Source organism: Sus scrofa, unplaced genomic scaffold (genome assembly GCF_000003025.6).
Source record: "Sus scrofa isolate TJ Tabasco breed Duroc unplaced genomic scaffold, Sscrofa11.1 Contig53, whole genome shotgun sequence".
NCBI classification, from domain to species: Eukaryota; Metazoa; Chordata; class Mammalia; order Artiodactyla; family Suidae; genus Sus; species Sus scrofa.
In genome coordinates, this window is record NW_018085237.1 from 1,376,396 (window position 1) to 1,397,099 (window position 20,704).

The 20,704-nt window shown below is 39.4% G+C and overlaps 1 protein-coding gene across 1 annotated transcript; it reads right to left on the bottom strand.

Annotated features, from left to right (window-relative positions):
* Window positions 1-6,423: 6,423 nt before the first annotated feature.
* Window positions 6,424-7,340, bottom strand: LOC100514157 (olfactory receptor 1013-like). The gene is given in 2 exon segments (XM_003124162.2): window positions 6,424-7,178; window positions 7,181-7,340. Coding segments are annotated over 2 exon segments (915 nt in total).
* Between the last annotated feature and the right edge of the window lie 13,364 nt (window positions 7,341-20,704).

The following is a 20,704-nucleotide window of genomic DNA, read 5'->3' on the forward strand; positions in this document are numbered from 1 at the left end:
ATAATTGATAGATGATTATTTATTGCCATTTGATCCTCGTGTTCCAGTTGATTCTATGGTTCTCCATTCTTCTTCTTTTTTTTTTTTTTTTTTTTTTTTGGTTGGATGGTCTCCTGTTATTATCTGCTTGAGTGTATTTTTTTTTTCATTTTTTGCAAATGCATTATTTGGTTTTGGCTTGTGGTTGCCCTGTTTTTTAAGTATGCTAACCCCTTCCCATAATTGTGTGTTTTAGCCTGATGGTCCTGTAAGTTCAAACACTTCATTATTATATTAAAATTAAGAAGAGAGACATACATACAAACAAAAAGGATTATTTACCTCCTAACATCCCTTGCCCACATTTTATGGTTTTGATGACTCTTCTTTTTTTTCTTTTTAATTTTATTTTGTTTGAAGCATGTTCATGATTAAATCTGTATGCTGGCTTATTTGAGTGACTGCTCTCTGATTACGGTTTCCTCAGTCCTAGTTCTTCCTCTTCTTCTTCTTCTTTTTTTTTTTTTTTCTTTTCTTTTTTCTTCCCTTTCCTTCCTTTCTTTTTGGTTTAGAGAAGCCCTTTCAATATTTCCTTTAACCTGGGTTTTGTGTTGCTGTATTCTTTAAGTTTTTGTTTGTTGGGAAAAAGTTTTATTTCCCCTTCTATTTTAAATGATATTCTTGCTGGATAAAGTATTCTAGGTTGCATATTTTTTCCTTTTAGCACTTTAAATATCTCTTGCCATTCCCTCCTGGCCTGTAGTGTTTCTGTAGAGAAATCAGCTGATATTCTTATGGGGGTTCCCTTGTAGGTAACATTCTGTTTTTCTCTTGCTGCCTTTAGGATCCTCTCTTTATCACTAACTTTTGCCATTTTTATTATGATGTGTCTTGGTGTCGGTCTGTTTGGGTTCAGTTTGTTTGGGGCCCTCTGTGCTTCTTGTATCTTGAACCCAGTATCCTTTAGATTTGGGAAGTTTCCAGCGATAATTTCTTCAAATATATTTTCCATTCCCTTATCTTTTTCTACTCCTTCTGGAATTCCTATTATGCGTAGATTGGCCCGCTTTATATTATCCCATAGGTCTCTTATATTGCTTTCCAGTTTTTTGATTCGGTTTTCTGTCTGTTGACCAGATTGAGTGATTTCCATTATTCTATCTTCCACATCACTGATTCGTTCTTCTGAATTATTCATTCTGGTTTTTACTGCCCCTAGTTCAGTTTGCATCTCTGCAAATGAATGTTCTAGTTTTTCTTGGCTCCTCCTTATATTTTCTAGTTCCTGTCTGAGGGTATCTGCATTACTGTTCATATCTTCTCTTAATTCCTTCAGTATTTTCACTATTTCTCTTTTGAACTCCAGGTCTGTCAGACTGCAGAGATCTGTTTCATTGTTGACTGTTTTAGGTGAGTTCTCCTGTTGGTTTGACTGGGGGTGGTTTCTCAGCTTCTTCATCTTGCTTGTTGTCTTCTTTCTCCTGAGGGAGTTGTACTCTCCGTTATCGGGTAGTGTTTGCCTTGTCACTGCCGTGGAATATTTCCTGAGGGCTGTCGTTGTTGGTCAATCTTTTTTGAGGCAGTGTGGCTTTTCTGGAGTGTTGATGGGACTAACAGTGTTTCTTTGAAGCAAAGGAGGACTTCCTGAGGGCAGACAGGACTGGGAGGTCCACCCCACGATGGTAGCAGATTTCACTTGGTTCTCAGCACCCCCTGGGGTCTTGGGCAGGTAGCAGGGCCCTTGGAGACTCAAGAGGCTCCTCCCCAGGGCAGCCCGACTCAGAAAGACCGTCTGAGATCTTTTCCCGACTCGGCCAGGCTTGTTGCAGCTTTTCTGGGCTGCAGGGGGTCCTGCCTGGAGCTGGCAGTCCTATGCAGCTGGTTCACTAGGTCTCAGCACCCCTTGGGGTCTTGGGCGGGTAGCAGGGCCCTTGGAGACTCAAGAGGCTCCTCCCCAGGGCAGCCCGACTCAGAAAGACCGTCTGAGATCTTTTCCCAAGTCGGCCAGGCTTGTTGCAGCTTTTCTGGGCTGCAGGGGGTCCTGCCTGGAGCTGGCAGTCCTATGCAGCTGGTCCACTAGGTCTCAGCATTCCCTGGGGGCTTGGGCAGGTAGCAGGGCCCTTGGAGACTCAAGAGGCTCCTCCCCAGGGCAGCCCGACTCAGAAAGACCGTCGGAGATCTTTTCCTAAGTCGGCCAGGCTTGTTGCAGCTTTTCTGGGCTGCAGGGGGTCCTGCCTGGAGCTGGCAGTCCTATGCAGCTGGTCCACTAGGTCTTAGCACCCCCTGGGGTCTTGGGCGGGTAGCAAGGCCCTTGGAGACCCAAGAGGCTCCTCCCCGGGGGAGCCCGTCTCAGAAAAACCGTCGGAGAATTAGGTCGATCTATTCACGGCCTGGCTAGGCTTGTTCTAGCTTTTCTGGGCTGCAGGCCTTTTCTAGGGGGCTGGTGGTGTTTGGTGCTGCTCTGTGGAAGTGTAGCCCCTCCAAAGGGCAAGCAGGCCTGTGCAGGGAGAGCCCCTGCGGTGGTAGGCTTCAGGCAATTGTTGAGGCCAGCCCTCCTGGATGGCAGGCAGCCCCAGGTTCCGCGAGAGCGTAGGGGGTGGCGGGGGTGGGGGGAGGGGATGCACTGGGAAGCACAGCTTTCTGCTAGCTAGCGGGCCTGTAAGCTTGCTGTGGCGTGGGGGGTATTCTATGGGAACCCACCCCTTCTTTTCTCCGCTCCCCAGCACGGGCGCAGACCAGGCTCTTCTCCCAGGTTCCCTCTGAGGCGGCTTTCCACTTCCCCGCCCCTAGAGTATTGCTCCCTTCCTCTGCTTTGTTTTCTAGTCTCCCAGGCAGTCTCTGCCCGTCAAATGGTTTAGAGACCTCCCAAGCAGTTTCCGCTCTTCCCCGCCCCCTAGCCCGGGGACTAATCTCTGGAGCCGAGGTCTCGGTGCCCAGCCCCCACCCAGGCGTCCCCAGGCCCCCTTTCGGGGACCAACCTTCAGAGGCGAGGTCTCGGTGCCCAGCCCCCACCCAGGCGTCCCCCGGCCCTTTCCCGGGGACTAACCTCTGGAGCCGAGGATTCGGTGCCCAGCCCCCACCCAGGCGTCTCAATTTTTGGTGACTGTGCCCATAGTTCAGATGGTCCGTTGGGTTCTTGATCCGTTTTTCCGTACTCCGACTTACTGCTACACTCTTCTCTGCATCTGGGGATTCCTCCTGTTCATTTGATCTTTCGCCCGGTAGGAGACTTTCCAGGGTGCAGGATCTCTTTCTCCTCCGCAGTTCCCTTTCGGGAGCGCCCGTCCCGCTCGGATTCACCTTCTCTCACTCTCCTCTTTTCTCCCGTTCTGCCCAATAATGTCACGAACTTCTTGCCATTATTGGAGTTTAGGTTCCTCTGCCAGCGATTGGTTGCTGTTCTGTGCGAGTCATTTCTTCTGTAGATGTGCTTTTTTTGTTGTGTTTGTGGGAGAGGGCGAGCGTGTCCCCCTACTCCTCCGCCATCTTGTCCTCTCCCACAAGTCTTATTATTGGGAAGTGTCCACTGCTATTGCCTACACTGTGAAAGACCACCAAGAGTTCATTTTTAAAAATCAATCATATAAGTTCAAGAGATTTTTATTGCATGGAAAACACAAACATTTGTACTTACAGAAATGTTTATTAAAACTCATATATCTAAAAGACACAATTTAGAAACTACTTTCTTTTAAGACTTCAAATTTCACTTGTGATTTGAATTAAGAAAATTCCTTTGGAAATTTATACTATATTTCAAATTAATGTTGAAGATTCTTCTGAATCCTTCACATCTGCAAGCTATAGAAGGACTACTTCCAGCAGTTAGAACTTACTGCCAAACTCATACTGAAACCTATTCTAAACCAACAATTCCACATATTTAATTAACGTTTTATTACATTCTTATGTATTTTTATGTCTTCCTAAGATCATCATTAGCCATACTTTCTCATCTTACTAGGGTCGTGGTAATGTGATTTACACTTGGTTTTGGAGTTGAGATTACTTTTCCATATACAAAATATGACTATACACTTGGGTCAGAGAATGTTATAATATCTGGGTATATAGTGATAATTATTGGGAGAATGGGCTTTGTTTGATTGCCTCTTCTAAAATGATTAAAATCAGAATTCTTGACCAGTAGTTTGAGTATTCTTTTTGCAGTTAAAATCAAGATTTATGATACTAAGATGTTTTAAGAATAGATTTATTATACCAGCTTAACTTTTTGTCACTTATATTTTCCTGTGGAATGATATATTTTCTAGTTTCATTTAATGATATTAAATAACTGCTTTTCTGCTACTGTAATACACCAATTAGATCTATTAACATTAATTAAAAAGAACCTATTTTATAGAAAAAATTACTAGTAAGTAATAGATAGCTTTCAGAAAATGAGAGTCTGAGTTGGCATAAATAAATTTTGTTTTTAGAATATTGTCTAAATCAGAAGTTCCCATCATGGCTCAGTGGAAATGAATCTGACTAGTATCCATGAGGACACAGATTCGATCCCTGGCCTTTCTCATTGGGTTAAGGATCTGGCGTTGCAGTGAGCTTCGGTGTAGTTTGTAGACATGGCTCAGATCTGGCATTGCTGTGGCAGTGTTGTAGGCCAGCAGCTACAGTTTCATTCGACCCCTAGCCCAGGAACCTTCATAGGCTGTGAGTGTGGCCCTAAAAAGTAAAAAAAAAAAAAAAAAAAAAAAAAAAAGAATATTTCCTAAATCAAGCATCTTGGAATTTTACTGTTGGGCCTAGTCTTTGTTGGGTCACTTTGTGTTAAAACTAATAGTGGTTAGGAGTTCCTGTCGTGGTGCAGTGGTTAACGAATCCGACTAGGAACCATGAGGTTGCGTGTTCGATCCCTGCCTTGCTCAGTGGGTTAACAATCCGGCGTTGCCGTGAGCTGTGTGTAGGTCGCAGACCGTAGCTCAGATCCCGTGTTGCTGTGGCTCTGGCATAGGCTGGTGGCTACAGCTCCGATTCGACCCCTAGCCTGGGAACCTCCATATGCTGTGGGAACAGCACCAGAAATGGCAAAAAGACAAAAAAATAAAAAATAAAAAACTAATAGTGATTATATTATATTGCATTTAATTTCCAGGTTAATATGTATCATTGATTTTCTGATCAGTCTTTTCTGCTGAGTGGACTGCTACATTTTGGGAAACTACGTGTGGGACTACTTGCTTACATTTTACTTTCTTGCCTTTTTTTACTGCTTATCTCTATAGAAATAAGGACATATTCAGGTTTATTGAAGTGAATTACATTAACATCTCACATTTAAAAATCAAAACTACATGTATCTGATTGCATTTCCTCTCCTGCTTGATCACCACTTTTATGTACTCCTTTTATGAATTTTTCCCTTCAGGATAATGTGTACTCATAGACTTTTATTTTTCAAGTTGTTCATCTCACTATAGTTATCATTATTACTTATTACACCAACTGTGTTTTGATGCTCAAAACATCACAATTTGGAACTAAATGTCTGTGTGGATTCACTACATTGAAAAAGGAACCCAGGGAGTTATACAGTGATTCCCCAAATCATATCTGCAATCATATTGACTGATTTTTTTTCTTAATAGAGTAACATATGTAAAAGACATAGATTGAAGATATCATGACTGTTGAATCTAGTCGTACTGATTATTTCACAGATAATTCTGGGTTTCGTGTTAATGCTTCTGGGGGAGAAAAAGTGCATAGAAATGCTTAAGAAATTATCTTATAGGAATGGAAAGCAATGATTTAAACTAGTTTATAGTTATAGTAAAATATTAAAAATATTAATTCAGCTTTTTTTCCATTTCTAGGAAAAACTGTATAGATATTATTCCATGCATATGATCCAACCAAAAGATTCCCATGCTAAAGGAGTGTGTTATTCTATCATTTTATGAAGGAAGAAGAGAGAGGTTGGTGTTATGATCTTTGTTTTTAATCTAGAGTAAAATGAAATTTAATTCAAATCCTTATAATTTTACATTAAATTTTATCTCCTAAATTGCTGCAATTTTCTCATCTTAGGTCTCTTGAATGGACAGATATCAAGAATGAAAATTCTTTAATTTATGTTGTGAGATTTTTTTTTTCCTTTACGGCCCCAGGGGTCTGCTATCCCAGCCTAGGGGTCTGATTGGAGCTGTGCCAGCACATGCCGCAGCCACAGTAACACCAGATCTGAGCCGTGTCTGTAACCTACACTGCAGTTTGCAGCAACACCAGATCCTTAATCCAATGAGCAAGGCCAGGAATTGAACCCATATCTTCATGGATACTAGTCAGGTTCTTGACCTGCCAAACAACAAAGGGAACTCCAAGAATTCATGATCCTAATGGAACACAATGGAGCTCTTCTTGAGATATAATAACCTGATCAATAATTATCTTTGCCTGTCCTGAGAAGGCAAGAATCTTGATTTATTTGAGGAGTTTATTCAGAGCTTCTTTCACATCCTTATTCCTTAGGCTGTAGATCATGGGATTCAACATGGGGAACACCACGGTGTAAAATGTAGAAACTATTTTATCTCTATCTAAAGAATAGCTTGATTGTGGACGAGAGTAGATGTAGAGGATGGAGCCATAGTACAAGGTGACAGAGATAAGGTGGGAGGAGCAGGTGGAGAAGGCTTTGAGGCGGCCCTGGGTGGAGCGGATCTTCAAGATAGTTGTGATGATGAAGAGGTAGGAAGCTATTATAAGTACAATGGGGGTGATGACATTGGAAGCCAGGACGAAGTAGAGCACAGTCTGGTAGCTATCCTTTCTTCCACAAGCCAACTTCACCAGAGGTGGAATATCACAGAAAAAGTCATCAATAATGTTGTTGCTACAGAAGTTCAAGGCAAAAGTCCCTTTGGTAACAATGAAAGCATTAATAAAGCCACCAAGATATGAGGCTGCAACAAAGAATGCACATAGTTTTATGGGCATGGCCTGAGAATAAAGCAGTGGCTTTGAGATGGCCATGTAACGGTCATAGGCCATGGCAGCCAACAGGTAGCACTCACTGTAGGTCAGCCCAGCAGAAAAGAAGAACTGAGCTACACAGCCAGCAAAGGAGATGCTTTTGTCTTCAGAGATACAGGTCACTAGGATCTTTGGGGTATAGACAGAAGAATACCAGAGATCCAGAAAAGACAGATTCCCAATGAAAAAATACATGGGTGTGGCAGCCTGGAGTCTTTACAGATCAACACCATGAGGGTGGTATTTCCTAACACAGTCCCAGAATAGACACCAAGGAAGACAACAAACAGGACCAGCTGCATCACAGGGTCTGTTGTGAAGCCCACCATTATGAAATCTGTCACTGTGTAATTGCTTCTCTCCATGGCTATAGGTAATCTCACCTAGGAGGAAAGAAAATGACTTGAGTTTGAATCTCTATGCTGAAAACATAGCGAAGGACATTTCATTACTGCCAGACCTTGAAGTCTAGGATGCAGCAATGTAAGTGTCCATTTTTGAAAGAATGTTCATTTTGCTACAAAACCACTCAGATTGTGCTATATGTTGTTAAAAGATAGAGTTTGCACATTATAATTTTCAGGTGTTTCTTTGATCAAACCTCAATTTTAATCAGGCAACTCTTAACCAAATGTGATGAGGAGTCATTTACAGACAGGAAGTAGGGCAGAGGACTTGGTAGAGAAGATATGGAGGCAAAACAAGGAAATTATCTGATTGGCCATAGCTTAAGTGGTTGTCTTATTAGGAAAACCTAGCAGGCTGTTTGTGATGGTTGTTCTTAGGTTTTGTTTTCTCAGGTTCAAGTAAATTGAGTCTGTCTTCAGTTTTGTAAGATTCCTTACACAGTCTACCAAAAGGTAAAAACATCTGAGGCTGATTGTTTCCTTGTTTAGTGACTTTAAAATATTCAATTATAAATTTTTGTCTTTGGTTGATTATTTTTTCCTCTTAAGAATGATTGTTCAACTAAAGGAAAGATGGACTTAATATCCATCTTCTTGTACTTTGGTCTTCTTCATAATCACAATTTTCTTTTATGCTAAAGGCATGATTCCTTATTTGTGTCTGAAATACTGAATGTTACCTATTTTTAACATATGTTTTTAAAGAATTAGGTCTTTTCTTTTAGTGTTTCCACACATTAGGCCAAACTAGAGCCGTTATAAATTTATCTCATCACAGTATATACATGAGGAAGGAAATACAAGATTAAGTAAAAAGGGAATATACACAAACTTTTGGGGAAAAGTCTATATAGGATCAGCTTTTTCATACAAGTTTCACCAATAAAAAAATAGCGGCAATAATCTAAAGGGTCAATTTTAAGTGTAATTAATTCAGGAAGTTCTCATGTAGTGCAGTGGGTTAAGGATCTGGCATTGCTGTTGCTGTGGCACAGTCGGTACAGGTTCATCCCAGGCCTGGGATCGTCCATATGCCATATGCAGCCCCCTTCCCCCCAAAAAAAATAAAAAAAAATAAAAAAGGAATAAGTAGTTCATGTATACTACATAAGCAATATAGTACTAGATACTCTTGTATTATTTTAGATTTTTATTTTTTATAATATTTTATTAAAGAGTTTTTCCCTTAATGATAATAATTAGGCAAAATATATGTCTTGGAATATGACAATAAGACTTAATATTGTATACAATGATATGGACATTTTCCTCTCTTCAGAGTTGCTGCATGGTGAACTACAAATGATCTATTGAAATGATGGACGAGAACATATCTAGTGACTGCACACCCATATTACACTTCAGGGACAATTCTGGTCACACTAACTTCCCATCAACCTAACTCCTTTTACAAGTTCAATAAAAATCATGGACAACATGATTATTCATAACTCATTGTTTTGGAATCTAAAAATATTAAATTTAACAAAACTATCAATATTAGCGTCAAAAATGCTATTCTAATAAATTATTTTTGAGTAGAATATTGAACAATATAAGCTGTTCCACATAGGCTTTGATAGGATTACTCCACTAATGCTTCCCCCCAGTAGGGTCAATGTCTACACAAATGTCAAATCCCAAAATTCCTTAACTCCTCATCTGATTTGACCTATCAGCAGCATTTGAAATAGTTCATCAGTGGTTCCTGCTGGAAACCCTCTCTTCACTAGGTTTCCAGCTCATCAGACATGCCTGGTTTCCTCTCCTTCTACAGCTGTGTGTTGTCAGTGATACTGACCCCAGCTTTGATGTTTGGAAAGCCCAGACTCAACCTTTGAATCAATTCTCTTTTTCTCCTGCAATCACTTTCCAGTGGACCATACAGTTGAATGACTTTCTGTGCTCTCTATATGTGAGTCCTTATGTATGTGTATATGTATTTATGTATGTACGTATCTATCTATCTATCTATCTATCATCTATCTACTCTCCATCCATCAGATATCTCTTGACCATTTCTCTACTCTGAACTTGAGACTCATGGATCCAAGTGTCTACCTAATATCTCTTATAGAATATCTCCCGGAAAGCTCAGGAAATGTTCAGTTCTTACCAATCCTTTCTAAGCCTGCTTTGCTCTCAGACCTCTCCATTGCAGAAAATGCATTATCACCACTTAGGAAAAATCATGGGATTATTTTTGACTCCTTGTCTTTTACACTGTAACTGACTAATCAACAACATCTTAATTCTATCTTCAAATATATCCAGAACCTGCCCAATTTCTCCCAGCACCTGCGGGTCCGCCTACACTCAGCCTCTATCATCTCCCCCTTGCATTGCTGCAGAGCCTCTACTCATCTCCCCCTGTCCTCCCCACTTCCACCCTTACCCCACTTGAGCCTCTCAAAGAGGCAGCCAGAGTGATCCTATTAAAATATCAGGTCAATCATATTAGTCCTCATCCTCAAACACTCCAGCGACATAACTTATTCAGAGGAAAAGCGCCAATGCTTCTAAAGAATTGTAAGCTAATTATCTTTTTCTTTTGATTCTTGCTCTTCTCCCCTTCACTGATCACACTGCCTCAGCCCTGCTGCCTTCCTTGCAATTCCTGGAATAAACTGCGTCTCCTAAAGGCTTGGCAGTTATTCCACCTACGGTGAGAATGCTCTTTTCTCTTTGTAGAGAGATGGTGTCTTTACAGAGAATTCCCTCACACTTTTCAGGTATCAAATTGCAACCAATATTACCTCTCCTTGGGTGTTTTCTTATCACCATATTGCAATCCACTTCTGTGACATTTCTCTGTACCCCTTTTCTTCTGTATTATTCTCCCTGGAAGAGCTTATTATCTAACACTACATTACATCCCATTACTTTAACTTATTCTCCTTTCCATTCACTGGAACATATTATTTTCTGGATGCTCTGGATGGAAAATACATCTCAGTTGTATCTTTACGTCATCTTATTGGGAGGATTATTATGAGTTTTTGCGGGCTGCCTCTTTTAAACGAATCACAGCACAACCTGAGAATAAGTTAGTGGCTTGGCCATATCTTCAAAAACATGGATCCCTGAGAAATAAAAGGGGCTTCCTGTGGGGAAATGGTGAACACTCTTGGACTGCATCTCAATCTTAGAGCCCCTGACTCTATTGCTCTGATTCTCGTAAATATTCCAGAATTTTATCATTTATTAAAAAAAGAGCTCACAAATTTGAAGACTTTCCTAGTGTTTTATAGGCATTATTATACTTATTCCCACAGCATTCATCATAGACATGTTTAAAGGTTAATTAGCATTCCTTTTACAGACAACCTGCACTTCATACATGTGGCATCACATATGACATTCCAAATACCTTTCAGGTCATCTTCTCTCAGAGCCTTTTATCTCTTGCATTTACAGCCAGTCCTAGTTATATGTACATAAACATTCTAGGTCCAGGACCAGGACACTTACCTGCAACTCTCAGAGTCATAGCCAAAATGGTACCACTCTGTGGACCCAGCTAACTTACACCTGCCCAGGCTCATAGTGAATTTGATTCCTTAAGCACCTTGGGTCTTCATAGCTTTGAAAATCTCTGAAAAAGCAATTAACTAGAAAGAGTATTAAATTAATCTAGAGGAAGTCACTCAATGCAAAAGGAGGGCATCATTTTCAAAGTAGTGACACTAATTTTTTATTTTGCAAAACCACTCATTGCAAAACACCTTCCTTGGAACTTTATTAAGTTGCCTAATGCTATATATGATATGTATCATAGTCCCCATTATATATAAGAAAGTAGATGGAGAGCAGTGAATTAACTTGCCCAGGTAATCTTAGATGTAAAGACAGTCAGGGTTTAAACCCAAGGCAATCTTATTAGAAAAGTTGTAGTCTTTGCCCTAACACAAGTGTACTTTGGGGAGACAATCTTTGAGTATCTATTCGACTATGACACTGATGCTTCAAAAGTAGACTACACTTATCCTGAGTGTCTATACAGGTAGATGCTACAACAAATATATTCTGTCTCACTTTTTACCCACTCATTACTCGATTTTAAGTGATAAAATAGTTCCATTGCCAATGTCCCTAAAAGAACCTTGTTGAGATATATTATGATATATCACAATATTTATTGGGAATTTAACCTATGCCAGGAACTCCACTGAGTGCTTTAAAAAAGTCATCTCATTTTAACCTTCACAATAACCTTGTGAGACAAACATGATGATCATTCCCATTTTATGGAAAAGCTATTGCTGCATAGTACTGATTTTATGTAAATTGTTTGAGGCACCAAACTGGATGCTTTGAGAGCCAAGATTAAAAACCAGTTCTCTTAGTGCTCGTCACCTGTGTCCAAACCTGCATCTCTGTGTAACATTTCCTATGTTCCAGATCCTCTTCCAGGTACTTTGCAGAATGACAGAAGCCAGGAATGAGGCATGACCTCAAGAAGAGTGTCATTTATCAGGTGACATCAACTCTTTGTAAACAAAAAGGTGTAAGAAGTTATGAGAGAATTACCTATTGTACCTGACACTGGGAGGCAAGCCAGAATAGAGAGCTTTCTAGAAGCATTGAAGCAAGTGCTCTGTGTTTAGGAATGGTTTTATGCAGGAGGGAGAATCATGTTTGTGTGCTTGAAGATGCATGGACAATTACTCTGTGAGAGGAAGACATTTCTTGCAAAGGAAAAACTGCAACTACCAGGCATGGAACGAGGGAATAGAGTGGAGTCAAATGTGTGTCAGATCTGTTGGAGTTCAGAATCTATTTGTTGGCATGGTGTTAGATGAGATTGCCAAGGGCTTTTTATGCCCACTCAGAAAATTCTCAAAGACAATGCCTTCATCTGAACCGGTATTAAAATACTTGACTTCAACTTAAAAGCTTTTGTACAGCAAAGGGAACCATAAACAAAACAAGAAAAGACAACCTGCAGAATGGGAGAAAACATCTACAAATGATGTGACTCAAGAGGACTCACTTTCCACAAGATACAAACAGCTCATCCAACTCAATATCAAAAGAAGGAACAGCTATAAACAGATCTCTTTTGCATCCTAGTGCCAACTCAAAACCAGATGGGACACATATTTCCTTGGGTAGAGACTGGCTTGAAGAATTGGGTTATGTATTTGTTAATCAGAACCAGAATACTATGGTAAGAGGCTGTTTGATAACTAGCAAACATGTCATTTTTCCTAACTAAGGATATATTGTTGTGCTGTAAACTAAATCGTGAAAATTTATTTCCAAATTACTAAAATCAATTTTTTTAATGTTTAGAGATAAGTTTCTCTTGTCTGTGATATCTTAGGCCTTTGAGCTTTCTTAAAGAATATCCAACTGAAAGAAATTTAACCTTTTTTAAAATTTATTTTGACCTTTAAATTAACAATTTCTAGTAACCTCTGCTGCTTCATCACTTTTCCACATTTGCTTTTGAGATATTAATAGTGTTGTTTCTTTTACAAATGGTTCCTGATTGTTGCTTCTTGTTTGTGCATTTGTTGTTTCTGCTTTGCCCTTTTCTATAATATCAGTTGCTCTTTTTGAGCTCTGCTTGTGAGTAATGCTGCTGCTTCTCATTGTGACTCTTTGTATGGGTAGAAACGGCAATGGGAAATTGGTGAAGATATTTCAGATGAAATCATTTCCTTAGCACTTAACTTATCTCTGTAAGTCAATGACCATTGGACTCCTTGTGAGGAACAAGTAAAATTTTCCATTAACTTCTAACATCGGAATTTGACAACTTACCTAAAGTTCTCAGCAACATCATCACCAGCAAAATTCAAGAGAATTCAAACCTCTCTGTCTCAGAATGTTTTATATCAGCTTCCGGATTCCTAGTTTTATAGAGCCTTACAACCCCCTTAGGATTTCATGATCTTGGGAAATAACTAACAAGACAATTAAATCAAACTTTATGTTGATGATTTGGTATGATTTAGCATTAGAGAATTTTTTTTTGAAACTATAAATCCCAGGTGAAAATTAATGTCAGAATTTTTATTTTCATTCCCTCTAGGATTGTACAGGAGTTAACCAAAACATGAATGTGCACACATTATATATACACACATATATATTCATATATATGAATTTTTGTATTGTTGACTTAAATAATATGCACAAGGGAGTTCCCATCATGGTTCAATGGTTAACAAACCTGACTAGTATCTGTGCAGATGTGGGTTTGATCTCTGGCATCCCTCAGTGGGTTAAGGATCTGGCATTTCTGTGAGCTGTGATATAGGCCGCAAGTGCAGCTCAGATCCTGCCTTGCTGTGGCTGTGGCATACGCTGGCATCGACAGCTCCAATTTGACCCCTATCCTGGGAATCTCATTATGCCCTGGATGTGGCCCTAAAGACAAAAAGCCAAAAAAAAAAAAAAAAAAAAAACAAAAACAAAAACAAAAAGAACACAACCTAATGTTTGAGAGTCAAGTTTTCTTTAAGGCAAAATGAGGACCACAGCCTGGGAGGCAGCATTTTAGATAGCTCTGAAAACAGCACTCCAAAGTGGTAAGGGGGTAGTATATGAGACTTTGGTGAAGGAGGAGTTACATGAAATCAAACATACATTGTGCATAAGATTGCTGCTAGAGCAGCTTACTGCTAGTCACAAGGAACAGATGTTGTTGTGAAGTATTTTAGTGCTTTTCTAGATATTGGGAGGTGAAAACACTCAAGTTTTTCCCAGTGCACAGAATGCCTCACTCCTGATCTCCACCATGAGCTCTTTGAGGAGGTGTTGAGGGTTGGCAGCTGCCATGGCTCTGAATTCCATCCATGTAGAGGCAGATGGCTAATGCCAATCTCTAGTTCCCAGTATTAAAGCACAAATGCTCAGTGACACAGATATTTTTGTCATAAGTTGAATACCTTTCATTGGTCCTTCCAAAGCAATTCTCCATCCTTTTAACCTTCTCTTTGCTCCAGGATGCTCAGCTTTATTAACTGCATCTTGGGCTCCATTTGATCAACTTAATACGTGTTTAGCCAGTGGCTGACACTGGCAGGGAAGAGAGTGAGGCCAGAGGGGTTTTTCCTTCTCCTCTCTTGCAGAGATGTTACGTCTCTGGACCAACACCATAGATACGGCTGGGTGACCCATTTCAAAGCTCTCCCTCCAGTGTTCATAACCTCTCCCTCTTCTTACACCTTCATGAAAGAGGAGGCAGCAGCTCTCAGAAGTTCTTAATTCTAGAGTTACCACACTGTTCCTTGAGAATTCCCTAAACTACACACATTCTTTTGTCATAACCCCTTTATTAAACCCTTCCTAAAGTTTCCAGTTTAAGTAGCCTTCTGCTATCTGCCAGATTCATAAGGGATAATGGTCTTAGAAGTAGTCCCAGAGAGAAACACTGCAATGGAACTTATTCTTATAAATGAAGATTAGGAATACAAACCCATCATTGTGGCATATGGGACAGTGGTAACCTATGCATCCATGGCATCTGTTCTACTTTTCTTTTTTATTTTACAACTGTACAGCAAGGGGATCAAGTTATCCTTACATGTATACATTACAATTACATTTTTCCCCACCCTTTCTTCTGTTGCAACATGAGTATCTAGACAAAGTTCTCAGTGCTATTCAGCAGGATCTCCTTGTAAATCTATTCCAAGTTGTGTCTGATAAGCCCAAGCTCCCGATCTCTCCCACTCCCTCCCCCTCCCATCAGGCAGCCACAAGTCTCTTCTCCAAGTCCATGATTTTCCTTTCTGAGGAGATGCTCATTTGTGCTGGATATTAGATTCCAGTTATAGGTGATATCATATGGTATTTGTCTTTGTCTTTCTGGCTCATTTCACTCAGTATGAGAGTCTCTAGTTCCATCCATGTTGCTGCAAATGGCATTATGTCATTCTTTTTTATGGCTGAGTAGCATTCCTTTTTGTATATATATATATATATATATATATATATATATATATACCACCTCTTCCGAATCCAATCATCTGTCGATGGACATTTGGGTTACTTTAATGGTCAATAAGGGCATCACGACATGAAGGGCAGGTGGAGATCAAAGCATTGAGTGGCATTAATTTATTTTTGGCATAGATTCGTGCTAATATAGATTATAAACATCATATCGTGGGTTGTCTTTTGCTGAAATTTGTACCTGGACTATTTAGCAGAATAAACAAACAGGTGGTAAGAAAGACACATTGTAGAACAGAACTCTCAGAGAATAGATGAAACAAATTACCCATACACCAGACAACCTAAAAGGTAACATAATATTTTATTACTCAGATATTGGCGGAAATGTCTCATGGATTATATGATTTCTGAGGAAGGAAGTAGATGAGAAAGCAACCAAGGTGATGTCTTTCATGTGAGGAAAAAATACCATTTTTTAAAATCATTTTTAGCATTTTGGGGAGGGCAGATAAAAACTTGCTCACAGTGTTCTAGTAGGAGATTCCAACCTCCTATATAATTCTCTGATCTAAGCCAGTTTACAGCCCCTGAAACCACAGACTGATGGTGGTTCAAGTGCCCTTTTAGGAAGGATCCTGAACCTCAGCCAGTGTTTACACTGACTTTCTCTAAGGCTTCTTGTGAATGGCTTAACAGCCAGTTATGAAGGTAATCCCACTTTGAGAAAAGGGAAGTCCCCAGATCTTCTGTAGATTATTGGATACTGGCTCTGACCTGACACTTCTCTAGAAATGGAAATACACCAGAGGCACACACTTGCCAGGGTTCTAATGGAAACCACATGAAAGATAATTTTCCCAGTGTGTATCTCTCAGTAGGACCAAAAGAACCCGTCATATAGCTGGTCACTCTTTTCCCAGACCCAGAAATCGTATTGGGTATAGATATACAGAATAAAACTGAAGCCTGATTTTAGTCCCCTGTCCCTGCCACTTGGAATTAGGATTAGTGTTCAGAGGTGTGACCAGATATAAATTACTCTCCCCTGATATTCTCTGCTGAGACAGGAACAAAATGCAATATTGTATTCCTGGGGGAAGATGTAAGATTAGCGTTTTCATTGAAACTTAAAGATGGTGGTGTATATGTGTGGCTGAATCACTTTGTTGTATAGCAGAAAGTATCATATCACTGTGAAGGATTACACTTCAATATAACTTTAACAACATGAAAAAAAATAACAAAGTACATAAATTAAAAAATATGAGAATTCCAAAGCCACTACTAAATCACAGTTTTTAGTAGAGATTTCAATGTTCCTCAGTAATTGATAGAATGTATAGATAACAAGCATATAGAAGGCTTAATACCATCCACCAATGGGGATTAATCAATATTTAGAGAACACTCCCCTCAACAACTGCAGAGTACATATTTTTTTTCAAGTGCACATAGTATTCACCAGGATAGACAATAACCAGCAACATAAATATATATCAATTAATTTAAAGTTTGATATTTCACAGGATGAAATTAATTAAATAAAAATATTTTGAAAATCAAAAAAAAAAATGATTCCAAAGTGGGAATCCCAACTTATTGACTTGAAAATATCTCTTTGTTTAGCAGAAAAGTTTGAGCTCTTCAAAGTGGAGGTCATGTGTGAAACTTATCAGGTAGAGATCTTTTTTTTTCCTTAATTTAATTTTTAATTAATTTATTTTTTTATTTTCCCAATGTACAGCAAGGGGATCAAGTTATGCTTACATGTATAAATTACAATCACATTTTCCCCCCACCATTTGTTCTATCGCAACTTGAGTATCTAGACAAAGATCTCAATGCTACTCAGCAGGATCTCCTTGTAAATCTATTCTAAATTGTGTCTGATAAGCCCAAGCTCCTGATCCCTCCCACTTCCTCCACCTCCCATCAGGCAGCCACAAGTCTTTTCTCCAAGTCCATGATTTTCCTTTCTGAAGAGATGTTCATTTGTGCTGGATATTAGATTCCAGTTATAAGTGATATCATATGGTATTTGTCTTTGTCTTTCTGGCTCATTTCACTCAGTATGAGAGTCTCTAGTTCCATCCATGTTGCTACAAGTGGCTTTATGTCATTCTTTTTTATGGCTGAGTAGCATTCCTTTTTGTATATATATACCACCTCTTCTGAATCCAATCATGTGTTGATGGACATTTGGGTTGTTTCCATGTCCTGGCTATTGTGAGTAGGGCTGCAATGAACATGCGGGTGAATGTGTCTCTTTTAAGCAGAGTTTTGTCCGGATAGATGCCCAAGAGTGGGATTGCAGGGTCATGTGGAAGTTCTATGTATAGATCTCTAAGGTATTTCCAAACTGTTCTCCATAGTGGCTGTACCAGTTTACATTCCCACCAAGAGTGCAGGAGGGTTCCCTTTTCTCCACAGCCCCTCCAGCACTTGTTATTTGTGGATTTATTAATGATGGCCATTCTGACTGGTGTGAGGTGATATCTCATGGTAGTTTTGATTTACATTTCTCTTATGATCAGTGATGATGAGCATTTTTTCATGTGTTTGCTGGCCATCTGTATATCTTCCTTGGAGAAATGTCTATTCAGGTCTTTTGCCCATTTTTCCATTGATTGATTGGTTTTTTTGCTGTTGAGTTGTATAAGTTTATATATTCTAGAGATTAAGCCCTTGTTAGTTGCATCATTTGAAACTATTTTCTCCCCCATTTCTGAAAGTTGTCTTTTTGCTTTCTTTTTGGTTTCCTTTGTTGTGCAAAAGCTTTTCAGTTTGATAAGGTCCCATGGGTTTATTTTTGCTCTAATTTCTATTGCTTTGGGAGACTGACCTGAGAAAATATTCATGATGTTGATGTCAGAGAGTGTTTTGCCTATGTTTTCTTCTAGGAGTTTGATGGTGTCCTGTCGTATATTTACGTTGTCCAGCCATTTTGAGTTTATTTTGGTGCATGGTGTGAGGGTGTGTTCTAGTTTCATTGCTTTGCATGCAGCTGTCCAGGTTTCCCAGCAATGCTTGCTGAATAGACTTTCTTTTTCCCATTTGATGTTCTTGCCTCCCTTGTCAAAGATTAATTGACCATAGGTGTCAGGGTTAATTTCTGGATTCTCTATTCTGTTCCATTGGTCTGTCTGTCTGTTTTGATACCAGTACCACACTGTTTTGATGACTGTGGCTTTGTAGTATTTCTTGAAGTCTGGGAGAGTGATGCCTCCTGCTTGGTTTTTGTTTCTCAGGATTGCTTTGGCGATTCTGGGTCTTTTTGTTGTTCCATATAAATGTTTGGATTGTTTGTTCTAGTTCTGTGAAAAATGTCCTGGGTAATTTGCTAGGGATTGCATTGAATCTGTAGATTGCTTTGGGAAGTATGGCCATTTTTACAATATGGATTTTTCCAGTGCATGAACATGGAATATCTTTCCATTTCTTTACATCTTTGATTTCTTTGATTAACGTTTTACAGTTCTTGGCATACAAACACTTTATTTCTTTGGCCAGGTGTATTCTGAGGTATTTGATTTTGTGAGGTGCAATTTTAAAAGGTATTGTATTTTTATGTTCCTTTTCTAATATTTCATTGCTGTTATACAGAAATGGGACTGACTTCTGCATGTTAATCTTATATCCTGCTACTTTGCTGAATTTGTTGATCAGTTCAAGGAGTTTTGGGGTTGAGTCCTTAGGGTTTTCTATATATAGTATCATGTCATCTGCATACAGTGACAGTTTGATCTCTTCTCTTCCTATATGGATGCCTTTTATTTCTTTTGTTTGTCTAATTGATGTGGCTAGGACTTCCAAAACTATGTTGAAGAGCGGTGGTGAGAGTGGGCATCCCTGTCTTGTTCCAGATTGAGTGAGAAGGCTTTCCATTTTTCCCCATTGAGGATTATATTTGCTGTGGGTTTATCATAAATGGCTTTGATTTTGTTCAGGAATTTCCCTCTATACCCACTTTGGCGAGGGTTTTGATCATGAATGGATGTTGGACTTTGTCAAATGCTTTTTCTGTGTCTATTGAGATGATCATATGATTTTTGACTTTTCTTTTGTTAATGAGGTGTATGATGTCGATTGATTTGCGTATGTTGAACCATCTTTGTGAACCTGGAATGAACCTACCTGGTCATGGTATATAACTTTTTGGATATGTTGTTGGGTTCGGTTGGCTAAGATGTTGTTGAGCATTTTTGCATCTATATTCACAAATGATATTGGCTGATAGTTTTCTTTTTTGGTGGTATCTCTGTCTGGTTTTGGAATGAGGGTGATGGTGGCATCATAGAATGTCTTTGGGAATATTCCTTCTTCTTCAACCTTCTGAAATAGTTTAAGGAGGATGGGCACAGTTGCTCTTTATATGTTTGATAGAATTCACCTGTGAAGCCATCTGGTCCTGGGCTTTTATTTGTAGGGAGTGTTTTTATGACCTCTTCCATTTCATTTCTAGTGATCGGTCTGTTCACCTGTTTTCTTTCTTTTTGATTCAGTTTTGGCAGGCTGTAAGATTCTAGAAAATTGTCCACTTCTTCCAGGTTGTCCAACTTGTTGCCGTATAGTTGTTCATAGTATTCTCTTATGGTTGTTTTTTTTTTTTTTTTTTTTTTTTGTATTTCTGCAGTATCCATTGTGATTTCTCCGTTTTCATTTATAATTTTGTTTATTTGGGTTCTTTCTCTCCTCTTCTTGGTGACCCTAGCCAGGGGGTTGTCAATTTTGTTTACCTGTTCAAAGAACCAGCTCTTGGTTTTTTATTAATTTTCTCTATTGTTTTTTGAGTCTCTATTTTATTGATCTCCTCTTTGATCTTTATAATTTCCTTCCTTCTGCTGACTTTAGATCTTTTTTGTTCTTCTTTTTCTAATTCATTTAGGTGGAGGGTTAAGTTGTCAATTTGGGATCTTTATTCTTTTTTGAGAAAGGCTTTATCCCTATCGATTTCCCTCTGATCACTGCTTTCGCAGCATCCCATAGATGTTGAGATGTTGTGACTTCATTATCATTTGCTTCAAGGTAGTTTTTTTTTTTTTTTTTTTTTTTTTTTTTTTTTTTTGGTCTTTTTGTCTTTTGTTGTTGTTGTTGTTGCTATTTCTTGGGCCGCTCCCACGGCATATGGAGGTTCCGGAGCTGTAGCCACCGGCCTACGCCAGAGCCACAGCAACGTGGGATCCGAGCCGCGTCTGCAACCTACACCACAGCTCACGGCAACGCCGGATCGTTAACCCACTGAGCAAGGGCAGGGACCGAACCCGCAACCTCATGGTTCTTAGTCGGATTCGTTAACCACTGCGCCACTACGGGAACTCCGCTTCAAGGTAGTTTTTAATTTCCTTCCTGATTTCCTCATTGACCCATTGGTTTTTTAGTAGCATGTTGTTGAGTCTCCATGTAGTAGGTTT